The sequence below is a fragment of the Leguminivora glycinivorella genome, chromosome 1, assembly GCF_023078275.1.
Source record: "Leguminivora glycinivorella isolate SPB_JAAS2020 chromosome 1, LegGlyc_1.1, whole genome shotgun sequence".
Taxonomy (NCBI): Eukaryota; Metazoa; Arthropoda; class Insecta; order Lepidoptera; family Tortricidae; genus Leguminivora; species Leguminivora glycinivorella.
Genome location: NC_062971.1, coordinates 26,850,786 through 26,863,224, shown reverse-complemented (window position 1 = coordinate 26,863,224; position 12,439 = coordinate 26,850,786). Strand labels below are relative to the sequence as shown.

Genomic DNA, 12,439 nt, shown 5'->3' with positions numbered 1-12,439 from the left:
GTAAGTTACCATGGAGTTTTCAGTCGCAGCATGTGTATGTTGCCCAGTAGTAATTTTTTTATTCCCATTTGCTTGTGTACACTTCATTTGACCCTTGACCGCTTTTACGTTGTTCCTCTTTTTTTATTATTGATCAAATTGGGTTTTCAAATTTGAAAAACTTTTTGTTAATTTCAATATCCGTAGTATTAAATTCTACGGCTAGATTAGCCAAAGCGATTTTTTTCCTGATTTTGTTTCGATAATCCCAGAATTCTCCATGTTGCTCATAGTGCGATATCAATTTGATGACTTTCCATGCCAGCAAGAAAACTTCATTCGGTCGACAAAATAAACACAGAAGTTATTGCAGGGATATCTAAAATGTGTTTGTTACACGTTGTACTTGCGGCAAGTGTTGCAAGTTGTAAAACTTGCAAGAAGTCAACTTGCGGCGACTGTTTACATAAGCCAGGTTTAGACGAGCAATTAAATTTGCAGAAGTTGACTTCCACGAGTGACTTGCGTCGTGTAAACAGCTAACTTCTGTATTTTTTCAACTTTCGCTAGCTTGCTGCAAGCTCTGCGTGTAAACATCAAAAAATAGACTCTGCAAGTAACTTCTGCAATTATCGTAGGTTGTACAACTTGCACGTTTAGACGAGCAATAATACTTGCAGAACAATACTTTTGCAATGTAATGTCCATGTGTAAACAGTCGCTGCAAGTTGACTTCTTGCAAGTTTTACAACTTGCAACACTTGCCGCAAGTACAACGTGTAAACACATTTTAGATATCCCTGCAATAACTTCTGTGTTTATTTTGTCGACGGAATAAAGTTTTCTTGCTGACATGTCGGATAGAAAAGTTTAGACCCGTGACAAAGTCATCAAATTGATATCGCACTATGAGCAACATGGAGAATTATGGGACTCAAAGTGTAAAGATTATCGAAACAAAATTAGGAAAAAAACCGGCCAAGAGCGTGTCGGGCCACGCTCAGTGTAGGGTTCCGTAGTTTTCCGTATTTGTCTCAAAAACTACTGAACCTATCAAGTTCAAAACAATTTTCCTAGAAAGTCTTTATAAAGTTCTACTTTTGTGATTTTTTTCATATTTTTTAAACATATGGTTCAAAAGTTAGAGGGGGGGACGCACTTTATTTTCCTTTAGGAGCGATTATTTCCGAAAATATTAATATTATCAAAAAACGATCTGAGTAAACCCTTGTTCATTTTTAAATACCTATCCAACAATATATCACATGTCGGGGTTGGAATGAAAAAAAATATCAGCCCCCACTTTACATATAGGGGGGGGGTACCCTAATAAAACATTTTTTTCCATTTTTTTATTTTTGCACTTTGTTGGCGTGATTGATATACATATTGGTACCAAATTTCAGCTTTCTAGTGCTAACGGTTACTGAGATTATCCGCGGACGGACGGACGGACGGACGGACAGACAGACATGGCGAAACTATAAGGGTTCCTAGTTGACTACGGAACCCTAAAAACAGCTTTGCTGCAGCTAATCTAGCAGCAAAAAGCAGGCAGCAAAAATTGTTTTGAACTTGATAGGTTCAGTAGTTTTTGAGAAAAATACGGAAAACTACGGAACCCTACACTGAGCGTGGCCCGACACGCTCTTGGCCGGTTTTTACAATTTTTTTATACCGTGAAGGTTCTTCTTCTCGTAGTTCGATTAATAAATTGCGTTGTATTCCTATAACATCTCGTCTTAAAATCCAATCTTTTACCCCCTTCCGATTCTTCCGCGTTTTCTTCCCCACTACTATTATTATCGCCGCAGATGCACGCATTTTACTATGAGCGGGCATTTTTAATTTGTAAATACTTGTGGTATAATCGCCAACACACTTATCCCATTTAAACACGTATGCAAGAACTTGCCAGGAAGATCTTGCTAATAACTTCTAAAAAAGACTTGCGACAGAAATAATCGCCGTACGTTCCGATATATTTTATGTACTTAGTTTTTAGGGTTTGGTACCAAAATGTACAAGGAACCCTTATGGTGCCGCTCTGTCCGTCTGTCTGTGACGTTATTTAATAATAAAATTGTACATTACATATTACTTGTTATGTGGGGAATTGAGTCTTCATCTGAGAATTAAGTCAAGTCTGTAGAGTTATATTTGATGATTCAACTATTGAAAGTTTGTACGGAACCCTCGGTGGGCGAGTCCGACTCGCACTTGGCCGGTTTTTTAAGTAAGTGTACCTACACTTTTATAATATGAGGTTTTATGTGGGCTTTATCATTCCTTGATAGTTTTGCATAATGTATACATACCTATTTTAGTTCTACTTAAGTACCTACGTATTTTTGCATTCGTCTATCTATATTTAAATATAAATATATATATATAAATATATATCGTACGACTATTATGGACCTCATTATCAGAATGCGTAAATGCACTATTAAGATAATATGAACTTTTCTATCATAATCATTCATTAGACGCATTCGAGATATTTCAAGAAAACAATTATTGATTGACGTAAAGTAATATCACGTTCATAAATACAATTCATCGCATGATACACAGTTCTGATAAATGCGTACTTTATATATTTACGATTATGGCTGGTATAGCTAAGGCTGGAACCTTCGATACCTTACGCAATTTTTACAGGAAATAAATTTCTATCACTTATTAATTTTCCAATATCTGGGAGAGCACGGAAAACGTAGAAACTTAAAAATACGTGTTTTCCCAGCAATCAAAAACTTAGCTAGTTTTAGCCCCCGAAAACCACCATACAGCAAACTATATTGTAATTATTTTATGTATGTAAGTACATTGTATATAATAATTTATAATTATTTATTTTTAATAAAATAAAAATACTGATGTAGGCAAATTTTGGAATGTCAGGTAACTCGTATTTTAAGTGCAGTCCCTGTCGACCTCAGTTAGTTATCCCTATTCGCAGACGTTTTAAACGTGCAGTTAGTCTCTCGTACGAAACGCAGACTACTCAAAGGTCAATACGAGATAACTCGACCGTCACATGTACGTTCACGTGGACGTTTTCTTCCAACTTTTCTACCAAAACTTAGGAAATGTATCATGCCTGAAAGTCACCCGACGTATCACTGCATTTTGTATTAAACATTTGATAGGCTCAAATTACTATTATTTCCGTGTACCTACCTACTCTAGTTACTTATTTACTACCGAAGCGTTAAATAAACGATTTAGATACTTATTAGTAAGGTACAACGGGGCAAATTTCGACTGAGGGGCAATTGTAACTAATCCATTTTTTCCATTGTTACATGATGTTGAGTTCTACATGTATCCACTGAACACGCCTACCATATATAACCGGTGGACACTCTATTTAATAATGCAAACATTGTAAAACATGGAGCAAGTGAAAAAATGGACCAGTTACATTTGCCGTCGAGATTTGCCCCGCTGTACAGTGTAGGGTTCCGTAGTTTTTCGTATTTTTCTCAAAAACTACTAAACCTATCAAGTTAACCTTAATACGATGCTGTAAAGCGGGCATATAAAATAAATAAAAAGAAATGCAGAAAGAACTAGGGTCCCTTTACTTATAAATACTGAAACGAACTATCGTTTCCAGAGAACCATCTCGTACGACCAAGACTGCCCCTGTTAACTGTCTTATCGCAAATATCGCATATTCATACAGTTTCTTATTTATAGACGCTGACCTAAGACCTGGGATTCGCAAGGATGTTATATTTAGACTTGTCATATCGTCACTACTTTAAAAAAAACTTGTATCTTCGTCTGTCAATGAAAAGAAAATTGTAGTAAGTATGTATGGAATGTATATAGACTTACTGCGTTTTAACTTTGAGGAGCAGCGTGAGATACGATATTTTTTCAAAGTAGTGACGATATACGACATCGCAGCTGCAGGACCAGTCTGATAGGGGAAGCCAAGGCTGTCCCGGAATATCAGTGATCACTTCATACATCTCGGGGCTGTTTATCTTGTGAACAGATTTTATTCAAATGAAGGTTTTAGTGTCATTTCAAAGACATGTTAAGAATAATGATAAATTAAATAAATAAATAAATAAATATTGGGGACACCTTACACAGATCAACTTAGCCCCAAACTAAGCAAAGCTTGTACTATGGGTGCTAAGCGACGATATACATACTTAAATAGATAAATACATACTTGTATACATAGAAAACATCCATGACTCAGGAACAAATATCTATGCTCATCACACAAATAAATGCCCTTACCGGGATTCGAACCCAGGACCGCGGCTTAGCAGGCAGGATCACTACCGACTGAGCCAGACCGGTCTTCAATTATGAACTAACTAGGTACCTCACTATGTACCTTCATCACTATCACTACACCTTTTAAAACAAAGTCCCCCACCGCCTCTGACTGTATGTTTGTACTACCTTCATAAAACTTTGTGGTACCTGCTTCATAAACTATTGAGTAAGCTGAAGGTATTTCTATTTCCCTTCCATGACTTTTTGACATCTTAGGATAGATTTCTTTAAAAATAACGTAATTAGAATTAGGTACTTACCTATAAATTACAAACTCATCGTATGGCTACCATAGTGGATATAGTGTGGTCTCTATTTTAGTTGATCTCATGTACGTCACTGCTTGTGTAATCTACTGTAGAGGCATATTAGAAGTATAAAATCTGAATTTGTTACTGATTTCATAATTATTATGAATGTGACCCGGCTCGCTGTCCAACCAAGATACAATGAGAGTCATGTTCGTATCATATCCATGACAAGTACAAGTTGGATTTTGAAATTCAGAATAGGCCTCTTTCGCTAAATTATCATTAGAAAAGCAATAAATAGAATAATTACGATCTAATTAAAGATAACTAATCCAAAGGAGTTAAAACCCGATTGACCCAGAACTAAGTAGATTATGCTTATTGCTCTAGTCTTTCGTCGAATTGATTATTGTCGCGGAGATCGCGAAGTCTGTTATTGTGGTATGTATCCAAACTGTCACTCTTAGCGTATTCTTCACTGGTAACACTGGCGATGGAGGTGAGCAAGTGTCAGAGGTGACCGCGAGAAAAAAAGAACGGAAACGAGTTGAGACACGTGGAGAGAGGTGCTCTGAGTACTGGTACGTAATTCGCCGTGTGGCACGTGTACGACGCTCTTGGTAAGTGAGACATTGCTATATTTGATATACTCATGGATATTGCAGTGACCATGAGTTAACGGCTACCTTGAGATAGAGCTGAGTTGTTGAGTGATATTCTGTGTGTAGCTCGAGTTTGAATGCAACATGTGAGGTGGCTGGTATGCTATCGGTTTGAGTTACTGGAGGTTACTTTATGGAGGCTGATGGATGAGCTGTAGGGGTTGTTGTGGAGGCTCGTCGGGGACCACATGGTTCCCACCTCAGTACTCATCGCAAGTTCTTGAGCATGAGATAAGAGTGCTGAGTTGCGGGATGCACGATGAGTTCTCCTTTGGAGATTCAGTTGTGCCGTGCATCCACCGATAAGAGCCACGGGACTTGGGGCCCTTCTAATTTTCCCTGAGAGAGTTTAGAGGTTGCATTCATAACAAGAGATGAGATCGAGTTAGATTTGAGATGGAATTGTACGCCCATCGAGTGTTGATTCATGGTCGGTGCAATGGCTATGTTGTACTGTGTTATATGTATAGACCCATGTAGCCAGATTGCTGTTACATCCCTTCTAGAGTAAAATCTCCGCTACATTTTTGGTGGAGATGCTTAAAACCGAACTTAAAGCAGTCTGTCGGTTGCGGATGACGTCTTTGGAGAGATAAAAGAATTAAGTATGAACGTAATATTGAGAATTTTCTGTTCAACTCAATTTTTTTTTGGTTTGGGTATGCCCATAGTGGTGTATACACATAGGGTAGTTATGACCATTGTGGTAGGTATAGACAGGTAGTAATATTACCTACCCAACCATGAAGAGAATGTACACGTCTCGAGCTCCGTACTTAATATTGCACGGAGGACCGGCCGACAGATGAGTTTTATTTGTTCTATAAGTCTAAATTTTATTTACGCAGAAATTGTAATGTGTTTAAAAAATTATTGATACAGGAGCGGTATTTACGCATTCTTTTAAACATTGGCAACACTGCTCTGTCCACGTTCGGAAATACACAACTCATCACGTTCGGAATTTATTATATAAATCTGTCATTCTGTGCACCTTACTTCGTTTGTTTTATTACAAATTAATTTAGGTGTAAGGATAATAATAAATATTAAAACATTTATTTGTTTTATTTCCCTCACGGCTATATTTACGATGCGGTATATTTGTTGTGTCTGGAACGAATCGGCAGCGGACACGACAGATTGATAGGTCAGGTCGTGTAAAGGAGGCTTAAGAAATAGAGTGAAGTTTAGTCTATGGCTTAAGTTTTGTAAACTTACCCGGTTTTCTGTTCGTTTTCGCGTGCTGTGATAAAAGTTTGTTTCTAGAAGTAAAAATTAAATAAAACTGTGTAATTACTTAATTTAGGAGTGCTAAAGTGTGTGAGCAGATTGCTAAATAACTCGCTGTAAGTAATAAATTTAAGGCGACTTCACTATTAAGTAAATATAGTAATTAACATCTTCTTGTAAAACTAGCAAACTTCTATGGTTTAAAGTGGACTCAAAATCAATGCATTTCATTGCAGATTAGCATCAAATAGGACACACATAAGATTAATAAGTAAATGAAGAGTATCAGTAGCTTGCATTGCGTACAAAATGGACCTTTTAGTTTCAACATTAGAATTGCGCTTAGAGAGGCTAACAGAAGCTTTAACGGGAGCCGCCGAGGCTCTTCATAGTATGGAGACCGGCGTAGAAAGGGACAGGATAGTTGCCGTCAAAATTAATGTTAATAATAGATTATCGTCGTTCACAACAGACCTCAACAGATATTTGTCTGGTGATAGCGCCAATGTAAGAGAAGATCTTTGGAAACAGTGTCGCGACGTGCAGATCAAAGCGGAGGACGTGCTAACGGAATTGGAAATTGCCATGAAACTCTACTGCCACGAAGGAGATAACAATAATAGGACACGTCTACCTAAATTAGAACTCGGCAAATATAATGGTGATGTCCTAAAGTGGAATACATTCTGGGACAAGTTTGCAGCCAATGTCGACAATAAGGATATTGCCAATGTGGAGAAGCTCTCATACCTGTTAGCATCTTTGGAGGGACCAGCCCTTCAAGCAGTTGAGGGTTTGGAGACTACAAACTTAAATTATCCAATTGCGGTCGATATCCTCAGTAGCCGTTTCGGTAAGCCTTCAAAGGTCATTGACGCTCACAACGAGGCTTTGCAAAAACTTACGGTAGCAAAGGATCTACCTGAAGATTGTAGATGCACTCTGAACGCCATAGAGAAGCACCTGAGGGTATTGGAGGCTCTAGGGGAGAAAGTTGATGCTAGTCACCTTAGAGTTATTATACTTAATAAATTTCCATCTAAAGTAGTATATCAAGTGCGACTGATGGCGATTGATGATTCATTTTCTGCAATCCGAAAAGCTTTAGATGCTGTAATAACAGCAATGGAAAGTTCGAAGAGTTTGGTCGTTTTAAATCCAGAGAGTTCTGTTATTCCTGTGAAGTCCAGCATGATGGAGCTTCAACATGATGCTTCAACAGCGACGTTGCAAATTGCTACGAGAAAACGAAGAAAGACGCTGTCTCAAAGATGGCATGAAGAAAAACATATTTAAGTTTAAGAACCGACTAGAAGCTAACAAATTTAAAGAACACTCTTAAGAAAGAAATACAGGCAAATAGGATAACGCATGAAGAATAACATAATATATTTTGTAACGGGGAGCACTATAGTGAAGATTGCACCAAATTCAACACCTATAAGGAAAGGATCGGGAAACTGCAAGACAGGTGCTACGTTTGCTTTCAAATAGGGCATCGTGCCTCCAGATGTACCAGGAGGAGGAATGTGTGCATTGCTCAAAGATGCACAATAGAGCATTGTGTCGACAAAAGGTGCACAAAAGGACACTACCATGGTTGTTTCAAATATGACTTCAGTTAATATACAGCTAAATAAGCCATCTAATTTCGGGACAGCTGTAACCCAAGTAAGGACAGCGGAGGGGAGAAGTCTACACATTAGACTTTTACTTGATTCGGGAAGCCAACGTACCTACATCACAAACAAAATAGCTAAATTACTACATATCAAACCTGACGGAGAAGATTGTCTAATGATTTATACATTTGGATCAGAGAAGCCTAGAGAAATGCTTTGCCCATATGCAACCATTACTATAGTAAGTAAACGTAATGTTGAAAGAATGATTAGAGTGAATATAGTCCCATACATCACTACAAAGGTACCAATGGCTATGATAGAGTCACCGATGATAGACATCTTGGCTGACGATACTTCTACTGGTGAAGGTATTGATTTATTGATTGGAAATGACTTATACTTTTCATTCATCAGAAAGAGTGTTGACTTGGGGAATAACACCTTTCTAGTAGATTCTGATTTTGGCTGGTTTCTCGCAGGAAGTGCTACCAACAACACGGAAGGGGACATTCTATCTGTGGCTACGTATTGCCAGTGCCATGATATTAATCAAGACCATTTTACAGAACCAGATCTTCCCCTGCGTACCATAGACGTCAAATTCTTATGGTCACTTGAGAGCATCGGGATATGTGATTCTCCAAAAACTACATGTGAGGAAGAAGCTGTTCAGCACTTCAACAAGACTGTCAAATACAGTGAAGGAAGATACCAGGTTTCTCTGGGTCAAAGATTTGGACAAAGAACTGGCTGAAGACAACATCGTTCAATACAGATTCTGCAGAGTCCCTTTCGGGGTAATATCAAGCCCTTTCCTCTTAGCAGCAACAATTCGATACCACATTTCAAGGACTAACAAGAGTCTGCTTCCAGTGATAGCGGATAAATGTTATGTAGACAATTTGGTGACTTCGGTTCAGTCAAGAGAAGAGGCTCTCAAATTGTATGCTCAAACTAGAAACTCATTCAATGAATTAGGAATGAACATACGAGATTGGATGTCGAACGACAAAGAGTTCATGGACAAGATTCCCAAGCAAGAGAGAGCTAAACCAGAGAGTGAAATGAAAATCCTCGGGTTGGTATGGAATTTGAAAAATGATACTTTACGTCTCAATCTGAATAACGATACTTTTGAAAGTGAGACTATAGACAGGGGCATTACAAAGAAAGGAGTCTTGAGAATGCTAGCGCGTCTGTATGACCCATGTGGATTCGTATCCCCACTCGTGCTACCGGGAAAACTCTTGTTCCAGGAGATCTGTACTAGGAAGTTCAAATGGGATGAGATTCTGCCTGAAGACTTGTTGACATCATGGAGGAACATAATTAAAGATTTAAAAGCTGTTAACGAAGTAGAACTGCCCCGACATGTTACAAGTGGAGTAAAGCCGGGTTGTACTAAGTACGAACTACATTGCTTCACTGACGCGTCAATGAATGCATATGCAGCAGTCGTCTACTTGCGTGTCATAACTGAAGAGCATGTATCAACTTCGTTTCTTATGTCTAAGTGCAGAATAACCCCAGCAGAAGACAAGAGCGATCTCAAAATTCCTAGACTTGAATTGCTAGGGTGTCTGATAGGAAGTAGACTTCTGAAGTATGTCAAAAGCCACCTAGACCTAAATATATGCAAGATATATTTGTGGACGGATAGTCAAGTTGTCCTAGCTTGGATCGAATCAAGTAGGCTGCTTCCACCATTTGTATTGAGACGAGTCAATGAGATCAAGCAAATTAAGGATATGTTAGGAGTAGAGCAGCGCTATGTTAACTCAAAACAAAACCCTGCAGATATAGCTACTAGGCCAGAACTGTGGCATCAAAAACGGGATTTATGGCTCCATGGTCCAGATTTTCTTCTACAAGACCAAAACAATTGGCCAAAGCAGCAGAAGAACGAAGAATTGTGCTTGGTTGGGAGGGCTCTGGACATGGTGGATGGTCCAGAGATGACAATGAGAGGATATGAAGACCAAGATAATGAACTTGACTTTCCTGAATTGGAAGAAAATTCTGCACCCACTACACTTCATGGAAGTTTGGATTCTTTGCAAGACCTCTCAGAAAAAGAGTCAGTGTCCGAAATAAAGAAGTTGCAAGGAAAATACTTTTCAGAAGAAGTTTCAGGAAAGGTCACTAGTTTGTCACGAAACTTAGGTCTCTTTAGAGATGAAGATGGGATCTTGAGATGCAAAGGAAGGTTCGCAAATGCAAATTTATCATATGATAAGAGATATCCCATTCTGATTCCGAAGAAATCACCCTTCACAACCGAGATAATACTGAAGACGCATAGAGATAACTACCATGTTGGTGTACCGCACACGCTAAGCATATTACGCGAGAAGTATTGGATCCCTCATGGGCGAGCCCAAGTTCAGAAAACCCTAAAGATGTGTTCACAGTGTGAGAAATATGCCGGAGGTCCTTACAAACTGCCACCACCACCTGCACTACCCAGTGAAAGGGTTAACTATAGTTCTCCATTTACCTTCACTGGATTAGACTACCTCGGACCGGTTTTAGTGGAGACAAATACTGGCAGAGAAAAACGATGGATTTGTCTTATGACATGCCTAGCAGTTCGTGCTGTACATTTGGAGTTGGTCAAGGCTTTGACAGCTGAGGAGTGTTTGCTAGCGATACGGCGTTTCGTAGCTGCCAGAGGACCACCTAAAGTATTGATATCTGACAATGCACTACAGTTCAAGCTGACGAGTGAAGTACTGATCAAGTCATACTGCCAGGAGAAACATATCAAGTGGAAATTCATTACGCAGCTTGCACCCTGGCAAGGCGGTTTCTATGAACGTTTAGTTGGACTGGTGAAACACTGCTTGAAGCGCACACTTGATAAGCATTTATTAACTGATGGTCAAATGCAGACAGTAGTGAAGGAGATTGAGGCTGTCTTGAACACTAGACCTTTGACTGCAGTGGGTTCTGACCCAGAGGCAGTGCTGCGGCCAGCAGATTTTCTATCCCTAGGTGAGTGCCTAGAGATAAACTCAGAACTTTGCGAAGGAACCTCACAAGGCACTAATACAAAAGTCGACTTGGTCGAAGGCTGGAAGAGAGGTCAGAGGATACTTAACGAATATAAAGAGATGTTCACCAACCAATACCTACCAAGTCTGCGGGATAGATTCAGCCACTCTCATAAACAACCGCGAGTGATATCTAAGAAGTCTCCAGAAGTTGGTGACATCGTTCAGATCAAGAATGACTCCAAACATAGGATCAATTGGAAGGTTGGCAGAATTTCAAGCTTGATCCGAAGCCGTGACGGTGAATGCCGAGCAGCCAAAGTGGTGGTTGGGAATACAGAATTCACGAGATCCATAGCACACCTGTATCCGTTAGAGTCTGACACGTACGGCCCAACAGATTATGCACGTTTACCAACACAAGACACTGAGATGGCAGAGATACCAGCTGAGCCCATGGAGATAGTTGAAATTAGAGAACCCCCGAAAGTACCTGAAACGATGGTATCTCCTGAGCCCGAGATGGAGATTGATGAGTTAACAATCCCTACTGAATCGACAATCGAGAGAGAAGTTGTGTTAGATTCTGAAACTAGTCCTATGCAAACTGAGCAAGCTTCTGATAATGATATACCCGACGAGACAGAAGTGAAAGAGACAAGTGTTATGGAAGACCAGCCACAGGAAGTGACTAGAGCAAGGCGGAACGCTGCCATTTGGGCTAGAGAACGAATAGCCGAATGGACGCGCCAGCTGATGACGCTACTTATCTGATCTTCTCGCCTTCGGGAGTGTCGCGGAGATCGCGAAGTCTGTTATTGTGGTATGTATCCAAACTGTCACTCTTAGCGTATTCTTCACTGGTAACACTGGCGATGGAGGTGAGCAAGTGTCAGAGGTGACCGCGAGAAAAAAAGAACGGAAACGAGTTGAGACACGTGGAGAGAGATGCTCTGAGTACTGGTACGTAATTCGCCGTGTGGCACGTGTACGACGCTCTTGGTAAGTGAGACATTGCTATATTTGATATACTCATGGATATTGCAGTGACCATGAGTTAACAGCTACCTTGAGATAGAGCTGAGTTGTTGAGTTGAGTGATATTCTGAGTGTAGCTCGAGTTTGAATGCAACATGTGAGGTGGCTGGTATGCTATCGGTTTGAGTTACTGGAGGTTACTTTATGGAGGCTGATGGATGAGCTGTAGGGGTTGTTGTGGAGGCTCGTCGGGGACCACATGGTTCCCACCTCAGTACTCATCGCAAGTTCTTGAGCATGAGATAAGAGTGCTGAGTTGCGGGATGCACGATGAGTTCTCCTTTGGAGATTCAGTTGTGCCGTGCATCCACCGATAAGAGCCACGGGACTTGGGGCCCTTCTAATTTTCC

The 12,439-nt window shown here is 39.9% G+C and overlaps 2 protein-coding genes across 2 annotated transcripts; both read left to right on the top strand.

Annotated features, from left to right (window-relative positions):
- Positions 1-6,286: 6,286 nt before the first annotated feature.
- Positions 6,287-7,729, top strand: LOC125225042. Its single transcript, XM_048128546.1, has 2 exons — positions 6,287-6,549; positions 6,670-7,729. Exon 2 carries the CDS (start codon positions 6,743-6,745, stop codon positions 7,727-7,729), a length of 987 nt encoding a protein of 328 aa, XP_047984503.1. The 5' UTR covers positions 6,287-6,549; positions 6,670-6,742.
- A 2,266-nt stretch (positions 7,730-9,995) lies between these two features.
- LOC125225039 lies at positions 9,996-11,825 on the top strand. Its single transcript, XM_048128531.1, has one exon. The coding sequence runs from the start codon at positions 9,996-9,998 to the stop codon at positions 11,823-11,825; it is 1,830 nt and encodes a 609-aa protein (XP_047984488.1).
- Positions 11,826-12,439: the final 614 nt, after the last annotated feature.

Coding starts and splice junctions, on each gene's coding strand:
- LOC125225039 (XM_048128531.1), top strand. CDS start 9,996: ATGGTGGATGGTCCAGAGATGACAATGAGAGGATATGAAGACCAAGAT.
- LOC125225042 (XM_048128546.1), top strand. CDS start 6,743: ATGGACCTTTTAGTTTCAACATTAGAATTGCGCTTAGAGAGGCTAACA.